Source organism: Rhinolophus hipposideros, assembly GCF_964194185.1.
Source record: "Rhinolophus hipposideros genome assembly, chromosome: 24".
NCBI classification, from domain to species: domain Eukaryota; kingdom Metazoa; phylum Chordata; class Mammalia; order Chiroptera; family Rhinolophidae; genus Rhinolophus; species Rhinolophus hipposideros.
The window spans coordinates 12,850,711-12,876,097 of NC_138070.1; the positions used below are offsets into that span (position 1 = coordinate 12,850,711).

The 25,387-nt window shown below is 41.9% G+C and overlaps 1 protein-coding gene across 6 annotated transcripts; it reads left to right on the forward strand.

Annotated features, from left to right (window-relative positions):
* The first annotated feature begins 5,891 nt into the window (after nucleotides 1–5,891).
* On the forward strand, nucleotides 5,892–22,287 carry SIRT4 (sirtuin 4). 6 transcript variants are annotated; one of them, XM_081036823.1, is made up of 9 exons: nucleotides 5,896–5,955; nucleotides 8,852–8,914; nucleotides 11,373–11,512; nucleotides 13,126–13,623; nucleotides 16,031–16,325; nucleotides 16,430–16,638; nucleotides 18,587–18,895; nucleotides 19,141–19,345; nucleotides 21,699–22,287. In XM_081036823.1, exons 3-6 carry the CDS (start codon nucleotides 11,478–11,480, stop codon nucleotides 16,580–16,582), a joined length of 981 nt encoding a protein of 326 aa, XP_080892949.1. In that variant the 5' UTR covers nucleotides 5,896–5,955; nucleotides 8,852–8,914; nucleotides 11,373–11,477; the 3' UTR covers nucleotides 16,583–16,638; nucleotides 18,587–18,895; nucleotides 19,141–19,345; nucleotides 21,699–22,287. The 6 variants fall into 6 exon arrangements, with proteins under 6 accessions (XP_080892951.1, XP_080892949.1, XP_080892950.1 ...); XM_081036826.1 differs by lacking the exon at nucleotides 11,373–11,512 and having other exon boundaries at nucleotides 5,908–5,955; XM_081036824.1 differs by lacking the exons at nucleotides 11,373–11,512; nucleotides 19,141–19,345; nucleotides 21,699–22,287 and having other exon boundaries at nucleotides 8,852–9,327; nucleotides 18,587–19,109.
* The last annotated feature ends 3,100 nt before the right edge of the window (nucleotides 22,288–25,387 follow it).

A 25,387-nucleotide genomic window follows, 5' to 3' on the forward strand; every position in this document is an offset into this window, starting at 1 on the left:
AGATCCCCAGCTGGCTTGAGCACAGTGTCTTGAAAAGGCTTTGCTGCCTCTGAATCTGGGGGGAGGATACTGTCTGGGTCACTCACTGCCCTGCTTACACTCTTCATGATGCCAAAATAAAGCCCAGTGATTTTCCATGATCTTTGACCTCATTAGAGGACCAAGTGTAATGTGCCTTCTTCCCAACTCTCCCTTTCTCCTTTCGCAGCTCTAGTCAAAGGGAATGACTTCCAGTTCCTCCAAGAGGCCACATTGTCCTGGTTTGAGACCCCTGCAGGGGCCATTACTCTTGCTGAAAAGTGTCCTGTCCTCTTTCTTCTGGTTAACTCCTTTCCTTCTTCAGTTCATAGGTCAGCCACACCCTCCTCCAGGAAGCCTTCCCTGACTACCGCCTAGATGTGCATAATTGGTCCCACTACCCCCACTAAAGCATTTAACTCTTTATCAGGCACTATCAGAAGCATTTTTCCTCTATTAACTAATTTGACACCCACAAAATCTCTGTGGCAGTGGGCCTCATCCTTGGTGGCACATTGGAATCACCTGGGAAGCTCAAATATATTTTTTTTGCTCAGAACTAACCTTTAGAAATTCTGATTCAGTTGGCCTGGAATGCAGCCTGGGCATCAGGATTTCACAAAGCTCCCTCAGGCTGTTCTGATGTACAGCCAGGGTGGAGACCCACTGGCTTCTGAGATAGATGTGATTCTGACACTCCTTTTACAGCCAGGGAAACTGAGGCACAGAGAAGTTCGGTAAGTGGCTTAGGGTCACCCAGTTAGTTAATAGTAGAGCGAGGATTTGAACCCAGAAATTCTGGCTTCAGAACTACGCGAGAACAAAATCAATTGGCCTCAGTTAATTTCCCCACCGATGGAGAGCTGTGAGCCAGTCTCTTCTGAGACAGACACTGAGGGCCCCTCGGGCATGAGATATTTTTAACCTAGAGAAGCTAGGATTCTTGCAGACATCCTGTAGTGACTTGAACATTGAGAAGATTGTTTAGGGGCCATGGGACCCTTTCCCAGCTGAAATATTCCTCAGTGTCCAGCCTTTTCATCCCTTGGGGCCAGTGGGTCCAGGCTGGCTTGGGTGACAGGGTGGGAGGGTGGGTTAAGGGTTGGTTCCATCAGGGGCTGATGTTTCCAAAGATATTTCCGCACACAGAGGAGGCGGAGAGGGTCAGGATTACCTCACCCAACCCAGCCCCTTCTCCCTGCTGTCTGCCTGGGAAGGAACTAGAGAACAAACAAGCGTTAGAACTGGATATGAGTTCACCCTCCTCCTTTTCCCCTCCCTAACCCGGGAGAGTTCCGTGAAAACTGCAGAGCACGTCCAAACATACACATTGAACATTCTCCAGATGCTCTTCTCTGTGGCTTTGCGGGCAAATACATTGGTACAGTGCTGGAGGAGGGAATCTCTAAAAATGCAAAATATGTATGGCCTTCGAGCAGGCAATCTCACCTATAGAAATTTCCCTTAGAAATACCCCACAAGTAGGCAAAATTCCCCTGACTAGGCAAAAATACACATCCAAAGATGTTCATTGCTTACAATCGTAAAAGAACTGGAAACAACCCAAATGCCCATCCATAGAGGATTGATTAGCTGAAGTGGGATATATTTCGTACAGGAAGAGGGGAGCTGTGTATTGACATAGAAAATATGTCCTCAATATATTGTTTAGCAGAAAGAAAAAGGAAGTACTAGAACTGTACGTAGGGTGTAATTCAATGTTTGTTCATAATTATGTTGACATATGAATAGAACAGTTTGGAGGAATAATCTCATCTACCTGTGGCTATCTCCTCTAGCAGTGGAAGTGGGATTATGGTGAGGTTCTTTGTCACTGCTTCGTATGTATAATATTTGGATTTTATATACAAATGTGCTGTAATTTTGTAACTAGGAAAAAATTAGGTTGTGAAACAGAAAACAATACTATGCAAACATCCCATGGGTCCACTTTAAAATGGTTAATTTTATGTTATTTGAATTTTACTTCAATTAAAAAAAAAGAAGTCAGTGTAACCCAAAGTACCCAGCCCAAGGAAGATTCCAGTAGAGCTAAAGGCAAAATATCACATGCATGTTTCATAAGTTTTATCTTTAAAAAAATTGTTTTGCTTTTCTTAAGTTATTTATTCAACATTTCGATGGTTTTTCCAGGCTTTTCTTTCTTGTATTTGCTTACAAATGAGTCATTATTTTACTTATTTGCTATTATAAATTCTAAGAAAATCATACACACACACAAACACACACACGGGTCAGTGTTTGCCAGACCATCATCTGAACTTTCTGATCAATACAAAAGTTGTGGTGGGAGCAAGCTTCCATCTTCTATTTCCTCCAGCGCTGATCTGACACCCAGATTATCCATCTTGGCAAACAGCTAAGGTGGTAAGAAATGGTTGGAGTGCATTTTCAGACCACACTATCAAGGATATTTGTAGCTCCTGGAAATTTCAGCTTCTGGGGGGTACACATTGGCAACTTTCACAGTTCTTATAATCAGTATGAGGTCTCCAGGATGCCCCTTTGAACAGTTATCATTGATCCCCTCTTTCCACCACATTTCTGACATGCTGGCTTATCAGGGGACTCTTCTTGATTTCCTGGGACCACAGGTCTTGATCACAGGCCTTGATTCCAGGAAACCTATCCTGGGTTCCAGAAAAGAAGTGACGTTGATTTATCTTACTCAGCCATATCTTTTTTTTTTTTTTAAGTATTGTTGGTATATTATCTTGGTTATATTAGCTTCAGGTGAACAATATGGTGATGCAACATTGTTATACTTTACAATGTGTCACCCCACTAATTTCAGTAATCATCTGTCACTACGCAAATCTATCACAGTATTATTGACTAAGTTCCTTCCACCTCCCCTTTTCACCCATCCCCTGTACCCCCTCCCTCAGCCATGATATCTTGATGCCTGATCAGGAAGTGAGTGGTGCAGGGAAGTGGTCGTGGAAACCAAAAGGCTTTTAGTATCAAATGGTTCCTATGTCAAGAGTTGTTCACAAATTACTGATTACATAAGGAAAAATGCACTTTTACAGTGGAGAGAGAGCAGTTACTGCCTTAACCAGTGCTTAAACTCAGCATCACTAATAGTGGAAGATGCAGTACAAAATTCACAACGCCACCTCTGAAGTTATATTTCATCTAATCAAGGTTCAAGGTCTAACTTCCAGTTTACAGGAAGTACAGGGAACAGAGGAAAACTGTACAACAGTTTTGAACAACACCGCAGGGGACTCTATCAGGTGAAGCCAGAACGTAGAACATTCTACAAGATAACTGTCTTGGACTTCAAAAAATCAATGTCATGAAGGAAAGAAAAAAGGCAGGAGACTGATCTGGCTTTTAAAAGGAGGCAGACGGAATGTAAAAATGGTACAGCCGCTCTGGAAAATAACCTGGCAGTTTTTTATGAAACCAAACATGCGATTTACCATGCAGCCCAGAGAATTAAAAACATGCTCACACAAAAACTTGTACAAGAATGTTCTTAGCAGCTTTATTTGTGATAGCAAAATACTGGACAATCCCAATGCCCTTCAGTGGGTGAATGGTTGAACAAACTCTGGTACTTCTATACAATGGAATTGTGGGGGTTCGGAACGAGTCACCCGATACTCTGGCATGAAGATTATTTCAAGCTGAAAACAATAAAAGCTCATAAGGCTCAGGAAGAAATTTTGGTTTTCCCCATGACTGCTTAAAAGAATTTAAGATAGAGGAACTGCTCCAGGAAGGGAGTAACCATCATAGATAAGTATTCTTTAACCTGAACTAGATATGATAGACAGGGAGGAACCTAGCAAAGCCCATTTGATCAAAGTGCCCCTGTGTCCCATTGTTTCAAGATGACCCAGCAAACATTTGTTAACTAAACAAATTTTCATTCCCTTGTAAATTTGCCTTATTTCCCTTTGAAATCCCCAGACTTCTGCCTCCCCTTCCTTGGTCCAGAATGGCATATATACCTCCTTCTGCTTTTCTGCCTGTGGAATTTTCAGGCTTACATGAATTCTCCATATGCATGTATTAAAACTTGATTTTCTCCTGTACTCTGTTGTATGTCCTTTGAATTATTCAACCAGCCAGAAGAACTAAAGGAGTACAGGGAAAGTTTCCCCATCCCTAACAGAATACTACTCAGCAAGGAAAAAGGATGAACTATTGATACGTGTAACAACGTGTATGGACCTCAAGGACATTATATTTAGTGAAAAAGTTAATCTCCCAAAAAATCACGATTTCATTTATATGAAATTCTAGAAAATGCAAACTAATCGGTAGTGACAGAAGGGGGGGAACGGGGAGTGGGGAGAGACTGGAGTGATGGATGGATTACAGAGGAACACCAGGACACTTTTGGGAGTGATGGATTTCAGTAATGGTTTCATGGGTGTACATGTTTCAAAACTTATCAAATTGTATGCTTTAAACATGTACAGCTTATTGAATATCGATTATATCCCAGTAGAGTTTGTTTCTAAGTGGGGGAGAATAGTTTTTATGAGAATTAAATGACATGAAGCATAGTAAGCACTTTGTGTGGAGTCTAGCATAAAGTAAGTGCTCAATAGTTGTTGGAGTTTGGCTGGTCTTCTGGATGGCTCCATCACATCTCCCTGTTTATTTTCTTTATAGCACTGAAATCTGTAATTATCTAGTTTGTCTGTTTGTTTACTTATTTGTGGTGTGTGTCAAGACTGGTGGTTTCCACCAGTGCCGCTTTAAACCAATGGATGCTGGTTCCACCACCTTCATTCTTAAGTAACTACATCCTTTTGCTTACAGGCCAGAGAAGCGTTTACGGGTGGTAGCCTAAGCAGGTGCAGCTGGACTGCCTTGCCCAGGCGTAGGGCTTCTGCAGCCTTCCATCCAGGGATACTCTTGGCCTTCCTAAGAGGACAAGACTAGCGGTAGCGGGGGTAGTGGAAACCAGTACACCACTAGGGATAAGAGGAATTGGTTCCAGGCCCATCTCTGTCCAGGACTCCACGGTGAAACCTGAGCAAGTTTATTACATCCATTTCCCTCCTGGTCGCTTTAAAGGAAGTATGTGGATGGGATGCTTTCAGATTCGCTTCCATTTCTGAGAATCTGTGACTCTCTGGATGAGGTTGCCTACTACCATGGGGAAATGGGGACTGCCATTTGCTAATAACTGTGAGTTTTGAGGTAAAGAATAACTAGCTACAACCAAAATATACACTCCCTGCACCGGAAAGCCTTCGAGCTGCACTCTGAGACACATGAGAGAGTACCCACGTTTTTTAAAAACCCAACAGCATACAACTTGAACAAAACCCGAAAGACTGAACCCTAAACTCCTACAGTGAAAACTACAAAAGAAAAAAACACGCGAGAAAAGCAACACGAATTAAGATAACCCGAAATTTAAAAAAAAGAAAAAAAGCAACTAAGAAAGCTAGTTGTTTCAAAATGCTTTTTTTAAACTACTAAAATTCAGTCTCCGTAGAGACTGTCAAAAATTGCCAATGCCGACTATATTTCAAGTCGTCATGGCGGGGTATTGGGAAAAGTTTTCAATTAGCAATAATCGCGCCTCGGATAAACCTCATTGGCTACGATACTGCCACTGCGCAAAGCTGGAGAACGTGAGCACGCACCCCTCTCCCCGACGGATGACAACGATCTTTACACGGAGGGTGAGCGACTGCCAGCGAGTTCATGAATATGACTTGTTCCCCTTCGAGCAATTTTATTTAAGGTCCGTCTGCATGGGAAGCTTCTTGTTGTTGGATCATTTCATGTGAAACATTCAGATTTTGGATATGAGTGCACATTCGCAGGGGATGCTGGGGAAATTTATGCAAATCATCGTGACATCACAGAGATGACCCGATTGACTTGAATTTTGGGAAACTGCGGCTGGAAGGCGGGGGAAAGCGAGAGAGCCGGAGACCGGTGAGTGGTTGGGGTGGGGGTGCAGAAACAGTACACAAGGGCCAGAGGGGGCATTTTCAAAGAAACTAAAATCTCAAAAGCGTGACAAACGACCGAAAACGCAGCATTGGACGATGGAAAATAGAGTCAAAATTGATTACTGCAACTCAAGTGTAAACCTCTCCTTAGTCCAACAGAAAAACTTTTAAAGACAAAACGACAAACACTTAACAGTAATAGGTTTAAATTTTGAACACTCTCAAAAAAAACACCCAAAAGAAAATGTCATTTTTTTCTTTAAACCAAAATGTTCAGTCTCCGTAGAGACTGTCAAAAATTGCCAATGCCGACTATATTTCAAGTCGTCATGGCGGGGTATTGGGAAAAGTTTTCAATTAGCAATAATCGCGCCTCGGATAAACCTCATTGGCTACGATACTGCCACTGCGCAAAGCTAACGAGCAACGCCCCCTACTCATCACTGCCAATAAGCAAGGTTCCTATTTCAGAAAGGCGATCTTGAGTCTCATGGAAAAACCTTCAATTATTGTTTGGTTGAAAAATTATATGACTATATGACGATCTCGCGGGAATGCATAGGCTGTTTCTGAAGATTCTTGCTTGATTTTACTTAACTAGGTTTTGATGGAGCATGAAGCAAAGCATTATGGGAGGGAACATGCTATGAAATGAATTGGGCGAATGATAAATAGGCTTGGTGTCGAGGTACTATTCACGTGGCTCCGGATTGTTGTGTTTTTGGGTTTTTTTTGGGGGGAAGGGTTAATTATGGTCAAGTACACATCACATAAAATTTACCACTTTAACCATTTTTAAGTGTACAGTTCAGTAGCATTAACATTGAATTGTTGGCAAACTTCACTGGTATCTCCAGAACTTTGTCATCAATCCCAAACTGAAACTCTGTACTTATTAAACACGAACTCTCCATTTCTCCCCCAACCCCCAGCCCCTGGCAACCTCTATTCTACTTTGTGTCTCTATGAATTTGATTATTCTAAGTACCTCCTATAAGCAGAATCATCCAATATTTGATCTTTTGTATCCGGCTTGTTTTATAGCATAATGTTTTTAAGGTCCACCCATGTTGTGGTGTATATCAGAATTTCATTCTTTTTTTTGACTGACAAATATTTGATTGTGTGGAATTTTGTTACCCATTCATTCTTCCATAGACACAAGTTGCTTCCACTTTTTGGCTATTGTAAATAATGCTTCTATGAACATGGGCATGCAAGTATAGGTTTGAATCTTTGTTTTCAATTCTTTTGTGTATATACCTAGAAGTGGGATTTCTGGATTATGTGGTAATATTATGTTTAATACAAAAGAGTTTTCTGTGGACAACTTAATTCCGAGGAGAGAGGCTAAAAGAAAGAGGCTATTTCCACAGAAATGTCCACCGTTCATGAAGTTTGAAGTAACTTTCACTCTCATTGCTTGTTTTCTCTCTACAAGTGGAGAGTTGTTAGAAACCTATATCTGGATATGTTTCCTCCCTGAATTATAGTTTGCAAAATACTTTTGGTTTTTGGTAATCAGTAAGATGCAAATAGTAGTCTCCAAGAAAGTGACACTCTCCCCCACATTTTATTATAAAAAATTTCAAACATGGAACAAAGTATTGCTCAGTGAATATTCGTGTAGTCATCATCTAGATACAAAAATGAACATCTTTGAAAGGCCTGTGTGATGCTGATGTGTAATTTTTGTTCACAGCCATAAGTGCCAGGGTTAGAAAAACCAGCAGAAAAATAGAAAACACTCGCAATCTGATTAATTTAGGTTATTTTACTTTAATACAATTAAGGACTTAGTCATTAATTTCTGGTGTGGTGGAATTGTAAGAAGTAAAAAGACTAGGGTCATTCACAGAACTTCTCAGTGCTTGAGTATGTCTTGATTATATCGCCCATTACCACCCTGTCAGTAGCTATCAGAGGAAAGTGTGTGTTTTACCAGCTATCTTGGATGACTTCACCCTCCATGGATGACTTTCCAGTACTATGAGAAAAACGGAAAACTCAGCTAACTTCTCCCCAGAACATGAGATTCTTTGGGGCCTAAAAGCACAATAGTCATGTATTCCTAGTCAGTCTCTATTAATGATGCTTATTCCACTTGGAGAACTGAAAAAAATAACATGAGTTTAAAATTTTTCATAATTAAGTTTGTCTGGGGTGGGGGAAATGTGACTGTTTGGGCATTTCCATAGGTTTTGATCAAATTCCCATGTGTGCAGAAAACATGGGAATTAGGTTATGAATTAGGTTTTTTTTGGACTTAGTAAAAGTTTCCAGCCTACATTTTGGTCCTTTCTTTGAGCCCCTGTGGACAGGTTAACAAAGGCACAAAAGGCTGTCACGTTTGGTGATTCTCCCAGCTTAGTGACCTATCTGAGCTGTTGCTGGAGGTACTGCTCCCAAACTATTAAACTGGGTTACTTTACCAATATTTACCCCCATTCATTCAAAGAGAAGACAAGGATTAAAACTCTGACTCCAGCCCCCATACTACTTCTCTATGTTTCAATTCATCTTAAACTGGGGGAAGTGGTTCCTGGTCTTCAAGATCCCTGTTAACTGCCCTTTGATTCTGTTCTAAAACACTTACAAATCGATTGATGTCTTATTTAGGTGATACCATAGGCAGCAGTTCTCATAGGCTACACACTGGAGACAACTGGGAAGTTTGTAAACCGATTTGATTCCCAGGCGTCTCCCCAGACCAATTAAACCAATCTCTGGGAGTGAGACCCAGGCATTGTGTTGGTTAATTGAATTAAAACACAAGATAGAAAATGAAATTGGAGAAGCCATGTGGGTAAACATATTAGTTCCTGTATATTAGATTTGGCTTTAATTGTTCACTAATATGTAAAAACATCAATTTTCAGGTACTTGTGAATATACTTCTTGACAACCCAGTCACTGAAAGGTGGGAACTTGATTCTATCATGGTGAGTGGAAAGGATCATAAACACTGAAGTTGAGGGCGTCTCAAATCTAGATCCGTTGTTAAAGCTTCTCTCTTAAGAGAGTATGAATTCTTAAGTTAGCGCTGTTTGGATGCACGATTTCCCACTCATGATACTGGCATCAAGCTCTAAACAGTTCTCTCAGAGACGACAACGCATTGGCTTAGGTGAGAGCAGCACATCGCGAACCAAGCTTCAAAACCTCTGACCAGGAAGAGCCGAGAGGGGGCGCTACTGGACAAACTGGGTCCCTCAACTATGAAACCTAGAGAATTGTGGGACTTGTAGTTTTTCTTGCATCATTTAAGTTTCGTGAACTACATTTCCCAAAATGCAAATATAGCCAGTCAGTTCCACTGTCGGACGTGAAATGTCCCTTAAGCTGTGAAAGAAAGGTAAGTGTGTTCTGGGCAGGCTGCGTGGATTCCTTGTAAGGGATTTTTCCCATTTCTTCTCTTTGCCCATTGGCGGGACCTGAGAGAAAGCAGCTCTTCTAATAAAGCAGGTTTTCCCAAGCCCTCTGGTCTCAGGAATCGGGACTCTGTTCACGTGTCGCTGTGGAATGTCAAGGAGAAATCGGGGTCCTGAACCCAGATCTGGAAATACAAAGATAAAATAATGTTTACATATGGGGTGCATGTCACTAGAGAATTTCTGCATTATATCAAGTAATGTCAAAGCCTTGTTTGTACGGCTAGAAAAGCAGAAAAGCTAGAGTAGAACGTCTTGCCAGATCTCACTACCATTTGCTGTGTAGTAGCAGAGTTTGTAGTTGAGGGTAAACTAAAAGAATATGGGAGGAATGAAAGAATAAAAGATGTGCATGTGCTTCATTACATTAATAAAATAAAAACCCTGAAATGTCTGAGCAACTTCTTCAACACTAGAACTCAAATGTGCTTCTCTTAGTGTATGAAGAAGTAAGATAATTCTAATTTCTAAATGGGAAGTAGGTTTATGGAACACACAGTCCCCAAGGGGTGGTATTAACTAAAAACATAAATATATTCTTATGGAGACATCTTTAGATGTAGTCATAGACGGAATAACAAGGTATTAAGGGATTTAAAGGATATTGGGGTAAGCCATTAACCTTTTGAATTTATAAGGAATTCAGTCTGACCAGCCAGGTGTTACTGGGAAACACACTATAGGCCTTACGTTATGCTGCTTTACCAATTTTTACTTCACCTTCCCTCTTTTAAATAGATTATTTTTTAGAGCCCCATTTTTTTTTTTTTAATAAACCAAAATATAGTTTCCCTTGGACGCAGAAAGCCTTGGCAGATTCACCAGCCATTTTAACTTAATTTCCATGTGATGAGTACAACATAGAACCCTGGTTATAGGTTCTTAGGAGGTCAGGAAGGTAAGATTGGCTTGGGCTGTTATGAAATAGTCCAGGGTGGAGACAAGATTTTATTTTGTAGTAGTATTAGAAATTCTTGACCAAAATAGATTATTAAGAAGATAATAAAAGGGTAGGCTTGTTGTTTCAGATTGAACTTCAAAGGATGCAGAAAGGTGTGCTGGTATCTGTTTGTACTGTGAGGGCCAGTTGTTAAATATTCAGGAATTTGCTAGCCAGTAGTTAAACCATTGGTAGCCTGAAATTGGCCACATAATGGATTTTTTTTTTTTATCTTTTTTTGAGTGGGAGGGTAGGAGGGGAAGCCAGTTTACCAGCACACCCCTGGCAAGGGTCAGTTTTCTCTATAAGCCTGGAGCCCCAGTGTTTAAATGCATCATTGAGTCATCAGATTCTGAGCTAGCTCTCACCCTTTCAAATTTTACAAAAGATTGATTTGGATTTCAAAGTAAGATTATAAATACATTCTAGGTATGTTTGGAGGGAAGAGGGCTGTACCTTTCTAGTGAAATATATTCGTGTTTATTTTGGGGCCATCCTTTGAGGTTACTGGAGTCATTGGTTAATTCATTATCAATCGGTTGTTCAGATAAGCATGAAATCTGCTACAGGAAGTAGTATGGTCTGGATGGATAGCTTTCTTAGATATGTGAAAACCTGTGCTCTTTCTAATACATTTTTCTAATACCTAGATATTATCTTCCAGAAGACAGTATTGTATGCAATGCCAACAAATTCCTACCCTCCAGCCATTTCTCACTATCATGCTCTCTCTCATCACCCTTCTCCTAACATATTTCAGTGTGCAAGTTTGCTAATTATTAGATACCTTCTGGGTTGGCAACCTCCAGATACAAGTTGGAGAGGTCTTGAAATCTCATCAGTAGCCTGCTCCGTAATCCCACTTAACATGGACTATTTTGGGGAAATAAGGATGCTACCCAAGCTTTTATTTGTGGTTTCTTGTTTCGAGTTATTTAGAGTTTGCCTATATTTTTTAAGGCTAAGCTTAGCCCTTGTTTTTCTCTGTATTTTTTATAATCATGTGCCCTTACTTTCATTTTTATCTAGATCTAGGGCAAAATGAGGAAGATGTACTTTGAAGTTACCTGCCCTTATTAACTTTGTGCATTTAACTTCACATACGCTTTCTCCAAACACTATCTGACTGCTGATATGGTCCAGATATTGGAGTTTAGTCTTCCTTTAAGGTAAAGCTTTCCACATTTTAGCTTCTCTTCAAACTTCTCTATTTCTTTTTTTTTTCTTCTCACTTTTCTTATATCCCTTAAGCTTTTAAAATACTTGAAAGATATAATCATTTTCCTTCATCTCATGGCTTTTGGCATTTCTGTGCTACCACTATCCAGAGCATACTAGGACATCTGCAAGCCATACATTTGTCTAAGGGATTACTTTTTAAAATTTTTTTTTATTGTGGAGGTAGAATAATATAACGAACCCACATCTATGGACCCATTACCCAACTTCAATGATTAACAACTCTTGGTTAAACTTGTTCCATTTATGTATTCCTATCTACTCCACCAGCCCCATATTATTCTGAAGCAAATCCTCCAAGATATATCATTTCATCCAAATATTTCAATATGTAACTATAGGATGAGGATTTTTTTAAGTTAATGTTTAATTTTCCAATTGTCTTATAAATGTCATATTTTAAAAGTTTGTTTGGATCAGGATCCAAAGAAGGTCTATATATTACAATTGGTTGGTCTTTAAATCGCTTTTAATCTATAAATTCCCCTTCATATCTCTTTATCTTTCTCTCTCATAATTTATTGGTTGAAGAAACTGATTTGTCTGTCCTGTAGAGTTTCCCATAGTCTGGACTTTGCTGATTGACAAATGGTATCATCTACCACATTGCTTTGGGCTCTGTATTCCTAATTGTTAATTAGCTCTAGAGACTAGATTAGAATCAAGTTCAGTTTTTTTGTCAAGACATCTTGGGTGGTGACGTGTTCTTCCATCAAGAGTCTCATAATTCTGGTCCTTTATTTTTATAATGTTAGCAGCTGTTGATGCCCAGTGCCTAGATCCTACCTTTGTTTTTCAGCTATAAAAATGAACGAAGTTCTGATACATTCTCCCTTTTTCCAGCTCCTGGCAACTACTAATCTACTTTCTATTACTATAGATTTGCCAATTCTGGACATTTCATATAAGTGGAATCTTATATTTGTCCTTTCGTTACTGGCTTCTTACACCTAGCATACTGTTTTCAATGTTTATCCATATCGTAGCATATATCAGAACTTCATTCATTTTTATAGCTGAATAACATTCCATTGTGTGGATAGACCACATTTTGTTTATCCATTCATCAGTTGATGGTTACCTCTGTTTTTTAAAAACCAGTTTCTAAAAGAACAAAACAAAACAAACCCCAAGCTCACAGATAAAGAGAACAGATTGGTGGTTGCCAGAGGTGGTTGCCAGATTGGGTGGTGGGGGAAATGGGTGAAGATGTTCAAAAGGTATAAAATTCCAGTGAAGAAATAAGTAAGTCATGGGGATATAATGAATGTACAGCCTGGAGATTAGAGTTCATAATACTATTGCATATTTGAAAGTTGCTGAGAGTAAATCTTAAAAGTCTTCATCACAAGAAACAAAATTTTTTGTAACTGTGTCGTGACGAATGTAACTAGAGTTATTGTGGTGATCATTTCACAATATATACAAACATTAATCATTATGTTGTACACCTGAAACTAATATGTTAATGTCCATTATACCTCAGTAAATCAATCAAACAATCAATCAATCAGTTTCTCACATGGAGTTTCTTTCTCTCTAGAATGAGGATGAATTTTGGGTTGACTTCCAGGGCAGTGAAAGGCCTTTGCATGGTGAAGCACAGCCGGCAGTACTCACATGGACCCATTGGGTTATTTGTGCCACCAAGTCCTCCTGTGGACCCTGAGAAGGTCAAAGAATTACAGCGCTTCGTCACCCTTTCCAAGAGACTCCTAGTGATGACCGGAGCGGGAGTCTCCACCGAGTCGGGGATCCCAGACTACAGGTCAGAAAAGGTGGGACTTTATGCCCGCACTGACCGGAGGCCCATCCAGCATCGGGATTTTGTACGGAGTGCTCCAATCCGCCAGCGGTACTGGGCGAGAAACTTCGTGGGCTGGCCTCGGTTCTCCTCCCACCAGCCTAACCCTGCACATTGGGCTTTGAGCAACTGGGAGAGACTCGGAAAGCTGCACTGGTTGGTGACCCAAAATGTGGATGCCTTGCACACCAAGGCGGGTAGTCAGCGCCTGACAGAACTCCACGGATCCATGCACAGGTGCAGGAAGGTCTAAGCAATTTGAACCCAGAAATGTGTTCTGTGAACAGGAACCTTGGCCATCTTGCTCACCGTTGTCTTTGTTAGACCTTGAGAAAAGGATTTGGGAGCAAGTTGTTTATTTTGGAGTTGATCCCAGCAAACTCAGTGAGGGAGTAGGGAAGGGAAACAGAGAAGGGAGGAAAGCCAAGAAAGGTTACTCCTATGGGCAGCTGGAGCTGGAGGGACCCTCTCACTGTCTGGAGGATGCTTCAGAATTGTCTCACTGAAAGTGAAGGAAGCTGGGGTATTTATCCACCATCTCCCATCCCTCACTGGTCGGTCACTCTTGGGGCATTGACTCCGATACTGACTCTGCTCCTCCAGAGGCGGCTTCCTTGGCCACAGGAAGTTGCTTAAAAGAGAACTGTATGCAGTGGCCTTTAGGTGTCCTGAGGGGACGACGAGCAGAGCACTAACAGTACATGCTACAAATGGCTGCATCTGGTGCCTAGACACGTAGAACACAGTATAGCCTGGCATATAGTCAGAACCCAGTAGATATTGATGGAATGAATACATGCGGCCCTGGCAATAACTTGTAGCTAATTGGAGACCATTTCCTTATCTTTTAAGCCCCAGAGCTCCTCCTGCCGATCGTAAAATATTTATTGGGGGCCTGCAACATGTGGTGTGTACTGGTATGCTACTTGGTGGTGTGGAGGGATCAAAACCAAAGTATAAAACATGGTCTACTTTATACGTGAGAACTGTAATCTGTTTGGGGAGACCCAAAAATAACATGTTTAATGAGAACTCCACACTATTGTTAAATTGTGGTCCTTGATCAACGTGTTTTACAAGTTTAGAGAAACAGAGATTTAGTAACGATTGGAGAAATGAGGACAGCTTTTATGGCTAAGGTGGGGCTTGAGACTGGCTCAGGCTTGACTAGGCAAAGGAAGGGAAAGAGGGCTTTCTGAATGAAAGGAATTTGTAGAGCCCAGAGGAGTCTGGTCTGGCCTCCAGACTAGTATGAAATCGGATGTCTGGAAAGGCTAGACCCGGCTTCTGGATGCATCTGAAAATCATGCAGTGCAATTTGCATCTCTTGTGAGAGACCGAAGGGGTCTATTAGTGGTTTCTGAGCAAGAAAGCAACATGATGAAAGTAGCATTTGAAGAAGGCTAGACAGGACTAGAAAGAGTGGCTCAGGGTCAGCCTGAAGGAGCCAGACTAAGGTGACATCAGGTGAATGAGAGTATTAATGATGGCTGTGGGTCTATATTAAAAGTTGTGGGGTTGTTTTTTTGTTTTGTTTTGTTTTTTTACGATGATGAAAATTTCAAACACCCACACAAGTAAAGAGAATAGTGTAATGAATTACCCTATACTATCACCCAGATTCAAACATTGTATGTTGCCTTTATCCCTTCTTTACTTATCTTTTATTAACTACTTTAAAACAAATCCAAGACTGCTTGTCATTTCAGAGGGGGCCTTTAAAAAAAAAATCAACATAATTTGATGGTTGACCAGATAAAAAGGAATAATGAATTTTTCCAAAGGTTTCAGCCCAAGTAACTGGAGAAATGATGGTGATGGAGAAATTGGGAAAGAGTGGTTGAAGACAGAAGGTAAACTTGATAGAACAGTCAAGACTTGGAATTGGACTTGAGTTTCGAAGAGAGCAGGAGGGGGGTCCTATGCAGAGGAAACGATTAGCACAGAGGCACTGAGGCAGTGAAAATGGAGTGTCCCCAAGGTTACGAACATAGAAAGAAAGAAAGCTGGAGGATTGAGGAGCAGAGGGGGAACCAACTGAACAACCATGTGTTCTTTCAACAGCTATTGAGTGGGCACTGTTGTAGGTGGTGGGCATAGAGTGGTGGTCAAGAGCAGTGGTCTTGCGACAGGGCAAGACTCAAATTTCTTGCTGTCATGGAGCTCATATTCTCTTGATTAGACAGGTGACAAGAGAACCAGAAGGCACTATGTCACAGACATCAAGGGAGAGAGAGTTTTAAAGAGAGGATGGTGATGGATAGTGACAACTACAGCTGATGAGCACAGCAGAGAATGGAGGGGAAAACTGGTTTGGGCACTAAGGAAATCATTTGGTAAAGAATTTGCAGTCGTGTGAAGTATAAAAATGAGCTGAGCAAAGGTTAAGCAAGGAGTGTGTAGTAAGGAAACGTATATATGTGTATATTACTCATTCTAGAAGGTTGGCAGTGGAAGGAAGCTGAGAAACGGTGGTAGCTAAAGACGTCATGAGAAGGTATTCCTACAATGGGGAAAAAACTGGGGGTGTTAGGACAAGGAAACGATGATGGAAGGGCTGAAAAATGGTTGGGGATTACACATTTCTGGCCGCTTTATGCCTCCCCAGAACAGACCGTTCAGTTGGCCCCCTTTTTGGTTTCAGGGTCCTCTGCTTGCATTGCGGTGAGCAGACTGCCCGTGGGGTGCTGCAGGGGCGCTTTGAAGCCCTGAACCCCACCTGGAGTGCGGAGGCCCAGGGCCTGGCTCCTGATGGTGATGTCTTTCTCACGGAGGAGCAGGTACAGAGCTTTCAGGTCCCATCCTGTGCTCGATGTGGGGGCCCTCTGAAACCAGATGTCGTTTTCTTCGGGGACACCGTGAACCCTGACAAGGTCAACTTTGTGCACAGGCGCGTCAAAGAAGCTGACTCTCTCTTGGTGGTGGGATCGTCCTTGCAGGTACCTGACTTGCTCAGGCTGGTCACTGCCCCGGTCACACTCCCTACTTGGTTTATGTCTTCCTGCATCTTGAAATCTCTTACCTGTGTCTCCTCCTCGTACAGGTGTACTCTGGTTACAGGTTTATCCTCACTGCACGGGAGAAGAAGCTCCCAATTGCAATACTGAATATTGGGCCCACACGGTCAGATGCCTTGGCGTGTCTGAAACTGGATTCGCGTTGTGGAGAGCTGCTGCCTTTAATAGACCCTCACTGACCACAGCCTGTTCCCGAGCCAGGCGCTGGGACTTTCACTTCATCCTGCTGCTGAAGGTAAATGCCTTCTCAGGTATCAGCTTCCAGTCCCTATTCAACTGAGAGCACTGACAAAATCTAGAAGGTTCTAGGCTTCTTAATGTATGGCCATTCTTAGTTTTCTAATTACATTAAGCTATAGTGTTTGAAAGACTATGATTTTCAAACTCTAGGCACATAGCTATTTAATATGTTCCAAAATCTGCCATAACTTGTTTCCGTTTCTTAAAAATAACAGCTTTATTGAGGTATAATTCATATACCATAAAGTTCACTCTTTAAAAGTATACAATTAGTGTTTAGTACATTCATAAAGTTGTACATTAACCACCACTATCTAATTCCAGAATATTTTCATTATCTCAACAAGAAACCTATATCCATTAGCCGTCATTCCCCACCCCCGTCCCACCCCCAAGTTCCTGGCAACAACTAATCTTTCTGTTTCTACCTATTCCAGATATTTCATATAGTATATAGCCTTTGGTACCTAGCTTTTCCACTTGGCATGATATTTTCAAGGTTCATCCATATTATAGCATTGTCAGTACTTTATATCTATTTTCATCTGTGAGTACAACCACTTAAAAATATAAGTAGGTTTTACTGAGCTATAACTCACATACTATACAGTTCCCTCATTGAATGTGTACAATGTTTTTAGTATATTCCTAGAAGGGTACAACCACTTTTTTTTTTAAAGATTTTATTGGGGAAGGGGAACAGGACTTTATTGGGGAACAGTGTGTACTTCCAGGACTTTTTTTCCAAGTCAAGTTGTTGTCCTTTCAATCTTAGTTGTGGAGGGTGCCGTTCAGCGTCAAGTTGTCCTTTCAGTCTTAGTTGTGGAGGGTACAGCTCAGCTCCAGGTCCAGTTGCCGTTGCAAGTTGCAGGGGGCTCAGCCCACTATTGCTTGTGGGAGTTGGTTGAGAGGACACGCTCCAACCAACTGAACCATCTGGGAGCTCAGCGGCAGCTCAGCTCAAGGTGCCGTGTTCAATCTTAGTTGCAAGGGGCATGCCCACCATCCCTTGCGGGACTCGAGGAATTGAACCGGCAACCTTGTGGTTGAGAGCCCACTGGCCCATGTGGGAATCGAACCGGTAGCCTTCGGAGTTAGGAGCACGGAGCTCTAACCTCCTGAGCCACCGGGCCGGCCCCTAAATAGGCTTTATTTTTTAGTGCAGTTTTAGGTTCACAGAATTGAGCAGAAAAGTGGAGAGTCCCCATATGCTCCTTGCCTCTGTACATGCACACAGTATTTATCCATCACCTACTGAAGGACATCTTGGTTGTTTCTGAGTTTGGGGCAATTATAAATAAAGCTGTGATGAACATCCGTGTGCAGGTTTTTGTGTGGACTGAAGTTTTCAACTCACTTGGATAAATACCAAGGAGTAAGATTGCTGGGTCATGTGATAAATGTTTCATTTTGTTAGAAACTGCCAAACTGTCTTCCAAAGTGGCTTTGCAATTTGCATTCCCACTAGCAATGAATGAGTTCTTGTAACAACCACTTTTTAATTGAACTACGCATACAGAGAAGTGCATGTATCATAAGTGAGCAGCTCCATGATCAAGACATTTAGATCAAGGAACAGAACATTCAGCACATGAGAAGTTCCCTTGGCACAACTGCTTTTTTAACTAGTTTCTTATTACTTGAATAATACATATTTATTGTAGAAAGTTTAGATGATACAGATAAGTCAAAAGGATATAACACAAATTACCCATAATCCCACCACTGAGATACCAAAGTGTAACATTCTGGTATAACTAAATCTGTTTTTACAAAATGTGAATCTACTATTTTATTACATCCTATTTCACTTAACAACATACAGTGGCCATATTTACATGTCCTAAATGCTATATTTGTTTGAATGGTAGGCTGATGTTCTCAATTGTTCCTCCCACCCCCCTCGGCTTATTTAGGCATTAACTCCTTTTATTTGTTTTCAGATCCCTAAGGATTCACCCCTTCTTCCTCCAAGTAACCAAGCTCACGAGTGCAGCCTGTAGAGGGCAGCAAACCAACATCTCTCTGCCTGCCCATCTCTGAACACCTCAGGTTTCAAAGCCAAGGAGTTAAGATCTTCAGGCTGATGAGATTTGTCCCTGAAGAAAGACTTTTTCAAAGTAGCAGCTTCTCCTGATAGGAAAAGTGCTTTCACTTCCTTTTTATCTCACCGGCAGAAGAGATGGCCTAGGAAATATGTAGGCCAAAATGATCTCTGGAGTGCTAACCTAGGGATCTCACTAATGTGGGAGGTAAGGGGAGAAGGAAATGATTTCATTTGTAATTCCAAATGGTTAAATGTCTTTAACTGAACCGGTTTAATATATTTTTTGAAAAGATGAACAGTGCTATGAATGAATTTATTAACCAAGAAATAAGGGAATCCTTTTTTAAATAGCACACCAGGTATGTGGGCTGTACGTTTATATTTTTTAATCAGCTAAAAATAAATGGGGCTTTATGACATGGTTCTCTAAGGATTTCTGCTTGATTTCAGCCCGAAAGAGACACCTGCCTTGAACCTGGTCTGTAGAGAGGAAACAGTGAATTCCCAAGTGGGATCTTAAATTGATTTGTTTCTGCCGAGGGAAGCAGCAAGACGTGTTTGATTACTGTGTGAGCCAGGAAGAATCACTGTACCAGGCTAAAGCTTTCTGCTCATCAAAAGGTGAAGCGGATGAAAGAATCACAGCCTATGCCAGGTAGTCTTTTGTCTACAAGTAGGGCAAGCAATAAATGTTCATCCTGCAGCTGCCTAGGAAGCAAATTTCACTTAACTGGGATAACCCAAGATCTTGAAAACACAGACTTCTTTTCACCTCTACCACTGTAGGTTTGCTCATCGCCAAAAACCTTGCTCATAATGTTGGAAATCTCATTCCAACTGTTTTTGCAGACAGAGATCCTCAGGTGCTCTGAACCAGATTTGCTCAATTGTCCAAAGTCATACCAATAACTGTATTCAAATCTGGGTCTTTTGAATCTCACGCCATTCTCATCCACAAATCTCACAAATGGTTACTAATAGAAACTATATGAAGGTACTAAGGCTACCAACATACAACCTCTTTCTTTCCTTCAACTGGCTCTCAGAGGACATGCTATTTCTCCCATCCTTACTGTCTACCAGAAAATGTCACAGAATCATGCACAGAATGACAGGAGGAGAGAAAATTTAGTCCCTCGCCCCTTCATTTTTGAGAAAAATAACATCCAGACTTATCTAAGGCCACAGTACATAGTTTCAGAGCCAGGACTAGAATCCGAGTGGATTTTCCTCCCAGTTCTTTTCGTTTTAAACAACAATGCTTCTCATTTGTCTGAAGATTATGGTTAGAAGCAGAAGCTAGCAGTACACCTGGCCGAGGAGACCAGGAATGGTTAAACTGTGGTGGGCAGTAGAGAGGAGGTTAGGTTTTCAGGGAGGGAAGGCAGGCTGTTTCATCACCTAATGCTGGAATAATTCATGAAACCAAGTTTTGAGGGCCTTAGGAATGTTCCGTTTGTTCATATTTCCTCCTGAGAATTTTTTCCAAAAAATTTGTTTTAAGAGGAACGTGGTATTTCCTGAAGCTGATGTTTGTCATGTCTCCTTACTTTACATCTTTAGCTTTCTACCAGCATGGCAGTTCCTAACCCACTATAAGTGCCCTCGGTTTAAATAACATCTACTAGCTGGCGCTACCAGTTTGTCACTGCCCTGCTTACATGGGTCTAACGGCATAAGCCCAGCTTTAGGCATGACTTTTCGGTCATGCTCTCCCTCAGGTGCTTCCACAGGTCTGCTTTGCGATCCCAGTTTTAGTAAGTAGGAGTTACAAAGTCAAACGGGTACGTAACACTTGAAACCTCCTTCCCACTGACTCCTATTTTCTTTCTTATGCTGTCATAAATTGAATCTCCTTCTCTCACCTCTCCCTTAAAATAATAGCATTTAGTGAGCACACCATACCCACAGCAGCTGGTGAAGCATTTTACAACACATTTGTTCAATAAGAATTAACCCCCCTCCCCCAAGAGATGCTTGGGCTTGCATAAAGGTCAGTCTTCAGTGAATGCTGAACTTTTCCTCAGAGGATCAAAGGAAGGAGCAATAAGAAATTCAACACTCTTAGATCAGGTGACCAACTGTCCCAGATTACTCAGTACTAAGGGGTTTCCTGAGATCCAGGGCTTTTCAGTGCTAAAATCAGGATGCATTGGTCTCCCTGCTCCTAAGAACAGCAGAGATTGCCACCAGATATAATAGTTAATTCTAGATATATTATCCTTCCTGAGATTCAAGATGGTGCTCTAAGATGCAGATTTTTTTACTTATTTTTCTCACAAAACAAATAAATTCTATTTCATGAGGAAAAAAAATTAAACTCATCCAAGAAAGGAGAGTGGTTTATTTCCCTCTCTATTTATCAGTAAAGGAATACAGCATGGAATTGAAACTCTGAAGGTACAGAGAGACTTAGATTTCCATCCATTCATTTCTTGCTACTTACTAGTTAGGTGAACTTGGGCAAGTTGTTTTATCTTCAGTCTTTTTATAAATGAGGATGATAGTAGCTACCTCATTGGGCTGTTATGAAGATTAAACAAGGTAATGATGTGTGTGAAGCTCACAGCAGTGCCTGGCACACAGTAAGAAAATGTCAGCCATTATATCTAGGATACAGGAGGAGGGTGGGATGGTGGGAGAGGAGACCATGATACCTGCCAAACGTTTGTGCCCTATTTACTCCTTTAACTAAACTCACAGAATCTTCCCCAGAGCCACATTTCTTTTTTGTGTACCTGTTTGTCTTTTTAAGCCTTTCTAAAGAAATGAATATCCTTCCTTCTCCATTCCCTTGGGAAAATACGAAGGTCTGACAATTAAGTTCGCTACTTTATCCTAGATAAAGTGCTACCTACCTCATCGCTGAATATCACTATGGTCACATTCCAAGTACTCCTTTTGGGAAGCTATGCACCAACACCAGCGCCCAGTCTGCCCTTCAAAGTAATTTTGGGACTTTTTCTTTTCTTTTGGTTTTTAACTTTTATTTATTTTTGTTTTTCTAGAACCCATCAGCTCCAAGTCAAGTAGTTGTTTCAATTTAGTTGTGGAGGGCACAGCTCACAGTGGCCCATGTGGGGATCGAACGGGCAACCTTGATAAGAGCACCACGCTCTAACCAACTGAGCTAACTAGCCACCCCCTGGAACTCTTTCTAGAATGGCCATCAGTGTTGTCATCATATTACCCTTGATGTCCCGAATGTCATCGTAACGTTTTCATTTCAATATTTCCTTTATCTTCGGGTAAAGAAAGAAGTCACTGGGGGCCAGATCAGGTGAGTAGGGAGAGTGTTCCAGTACAGTTATTGGTTTACTGGCTAAAAACTCCCTTTGCCTTTGTTCATCGGTGAGCTCCTTCGGAACTGGTTCTGCACACGGCTTTCTCATGCCAAGATTTTCAGTTAAGATTTTCCGAACTGTTTGTCTATCCATGTTTACTTGGTCTGCTATGCTTCTCACAGTCAGCCCAACAATTTTGACGCGCAATTTGAGGAGTTTTTGCAATGTTCTCGTCAGTTCTGCGTGTTACTGGCCACCCTGACTGCTCTTCATCAGTGACGCATTCTCTCCCCTCAGTAAAACGTTCAATCCATTTGTACAGTGCCATTTTCTTCATGGCATTATCCCCGTAATTATCCCTGATTTCACTTCCACTCTTGCCACGTTTAACAAGAAATTTAATGCTTGTTCGTTGCTCGAATTCAAGCTCATTCTCACAACAGCACACAAAACCACGCAACAACTGTAATGAACGCCACTCAGTAAGACCCGGCCACACGTCGACATGAACGCAGCTGTGACACACTTTGATATACCAAGGTTATGAAACCTTACCGAGCTGTTAGCACAGTGCTGCCAACGTAAGCACATTGGGAAGTTCGCACACTTGTCAGACCTCGTAGTAGTTGTTAAACATTTACTCTACAAGAAGCACTGTAGGAAGCGTTTTACAACGCACTGATTCACCCAACTCCCACAACCAACCCTATGGTCTGCACAGTTATTTCTTTGGCAAGATAAGAATCCTGAAGCTTATGTAACTTGCCCAAATGTCGCCTAGGGTGATCAGGCCAGTAATCAAACCTGGTCGGTCCAGTTCTGAGTTCCCTCTCTTTAATGCGGCAGAAACCCCGTGGGGTAACCGAGCAAGTGTACGTTGGGAGGTAAGAAACTTCCCGAAGTGACCCAAGCTGGGTCCTGTAAGATGAACAGGCAGGCATTCACCCGGCGGAAAAGGAGGAGCATCCCAAAGGGAGGAAACGAACGCAAAAGCATGGAGGTCAGACCTGCAAATCCCCTCACCTTTTTTTTTTTTTCCCTCTTGAAGGTGGAGGTGGGGATTCAAGCGTGGGCTTGGGATCCCTGAGGCCCTTGACTCCGCCCCCAATTCCCTCACCCCTCCCTGGCCATTCTTCCTTCTCTCCCCACTTTGATTCCCAACACCCCACTTTCCCGGCTCCCTCTGTCCCTCTCCGGTCCCCGGAATAAAAGCGAAGGAGTTAGACCATCCGGAAACTGGCAGGGAGAGCTGGGGGAGGAGGAGGGTGTGCGCAGGGAGTTAGAGACCCGGCGAGGGATGAACATGGCAGGAAAGTTGGACCCATCACCACACCCACGTGTGTTCACCTTCTTTTCACACTCGACCCGCCTACTCTGTCCTTCCCTCGGGAGTCCGCCTCAGGAGAAGAGCGTACCACGTACTCACTTCCCTGAGACGCCACCTCAGGTGACCACTACCAACCACTACGCATGCGCTGGCTAGGGACCTATGCCAGAGAGAGGCGGGGCCTGGGACTGGGTGGCGCGGCGGTAGGTCAGAAGCTGGACTCCTGTTCACCAATAGAAAAGAGGAATCGGGAGACACGTGCCCACAGATATCCAATCACATTTTTTTACTCCGAATTCCCTCCAGCCCTGGAGTGTGGCTGGCGGATTGACAGGGTTGGGCGCGGAAGATCACGTGATCCAAAAGGTAAATACGGCCACGTGGTTTTCCCCTCGACTGCCGCAAACCTTTGCGCCTCCCTGTATCTTCATTAAACAATCGTTGAATGAGCATGCGGGATGTACTAAGCACTGTGAAGATACTGTGGCTGCTAGGATATAATCCAGACTTCAAATTACTCTCCGTCCAGTTTATTTCATTATTTATTCATTTGAATCATCCTACCCACTGTTCTAGTGTTTCCCGTGTTGTTTCCTATAATGAGAACAGCAGATGCTCATTAAAAGAGTGTTAAAGGAATTTGTTCTCTCTCTCCCCAAACCCTTGGGATAATGAAAAAGGAGGAAGATTTCTACGTCAGGGGATATTTTTAGAGCCCAGCTTGAGAACTGACTGTTCTCTGCTGTTTGTTTTATCCTGGGGAGGGGAGGAGAAGTGGGAATAAGCAACAGGTTCTTTCTGTTTGTTGGTTTTTTTTTTTTTTTTAAATCTGACCTTTCTTCCATCCAAAAGGGGCTTGCAGTTTCTTTCCATTGAAGAAAGACATTTATGATCTTTACAGTTCGTGGAAGGCTGAGGCCAAGTCTAACGTAATTTTTCTATCCCTTGCAATCCTACTGTAATACAGTGTGAACAGAATGGCCATCAATCTAAATTTGTTAAATTTGAAAACAGTTGAGCGCTAATGACCAACACATCATTCAGCGTTTAGCAACTATTTATTGAGTGCCCCCTGTGTGTCAAGTGCAGTACTAGGAAGGTAGGGATACAAAAATGATTAAGACACCTACCTCACTCTGCCTTCAGCAAGTTTGCTGAAATGTGATGGCATTTTTCCTCTAAATTGTCCAGATTTGGGTTCCAATCTCAGCTATGCCACCAATGAGTGGATGATCTTTGACAAGCACTTGCCTCTGAGCAGGTTACTTCATCTGTAAAATGAGAATGTAATATACCTCCAACTATAGCACTGTGGGGAAGATGAGGGGGTAATTGTTCACAGTGCTTGGCACTGTCGAGAGCATAGAGCCTAGCCTATAAAACAACATACACCAGTTTGAAGGGAAGAAAATTAAAAGTCTTAGAAAAGATTAAACTACAGGCAGCTACTAACAAAAAATGATTGTCTTGAGGCCAGCCCCAATTTCATTGTATTCTCAGCATTTTCTAGAGTGAGTGTTCAATAACTATTCATCGAATGGGTGAACGAAAAGAGGGAATAATTGGGCGAAAAGACAAATCCACACACATCCCCTTCTTCGAAAGGTGAATCCACACACTCCTTTGCTCCCTACCACATACACCCAGAAGTGGCTGCTATTCTGTCAGCCTCCAGTGGTTTAAAACTACTCAGTGGTGGCTTCTCATAGTCCACATTGTCCTTTCTCATCTTTGCTTTTTCTAATTCAGTTCCCTTCTCTTCCCCTCCCCACTCTCTCTGGTGAATTTTGGTGCCAGTATAGTCATAAATCCTGATAGAGAAACTTGGTCCAGTAACTTAGTGGTTAAGAGCTCAGGCGTTGCCATCAGACAGATCTGGTCAAATCCTGACTCTGCCATTTGTGTGATCTTGGGCAGGTGACTTAACTTCTCTGAGCTTTTAGTTCCTCATCCATAAAATGAGGGCAATAATATCGCTCTCACAGAGCTCGTCTGAATATTTAATGATATGAGATGTGAAAAGCCCTTAGCACAGTGATATGCAGCAAGTGCTCAAGAAATGGAAGCTGTTATGGTTTGTTATATT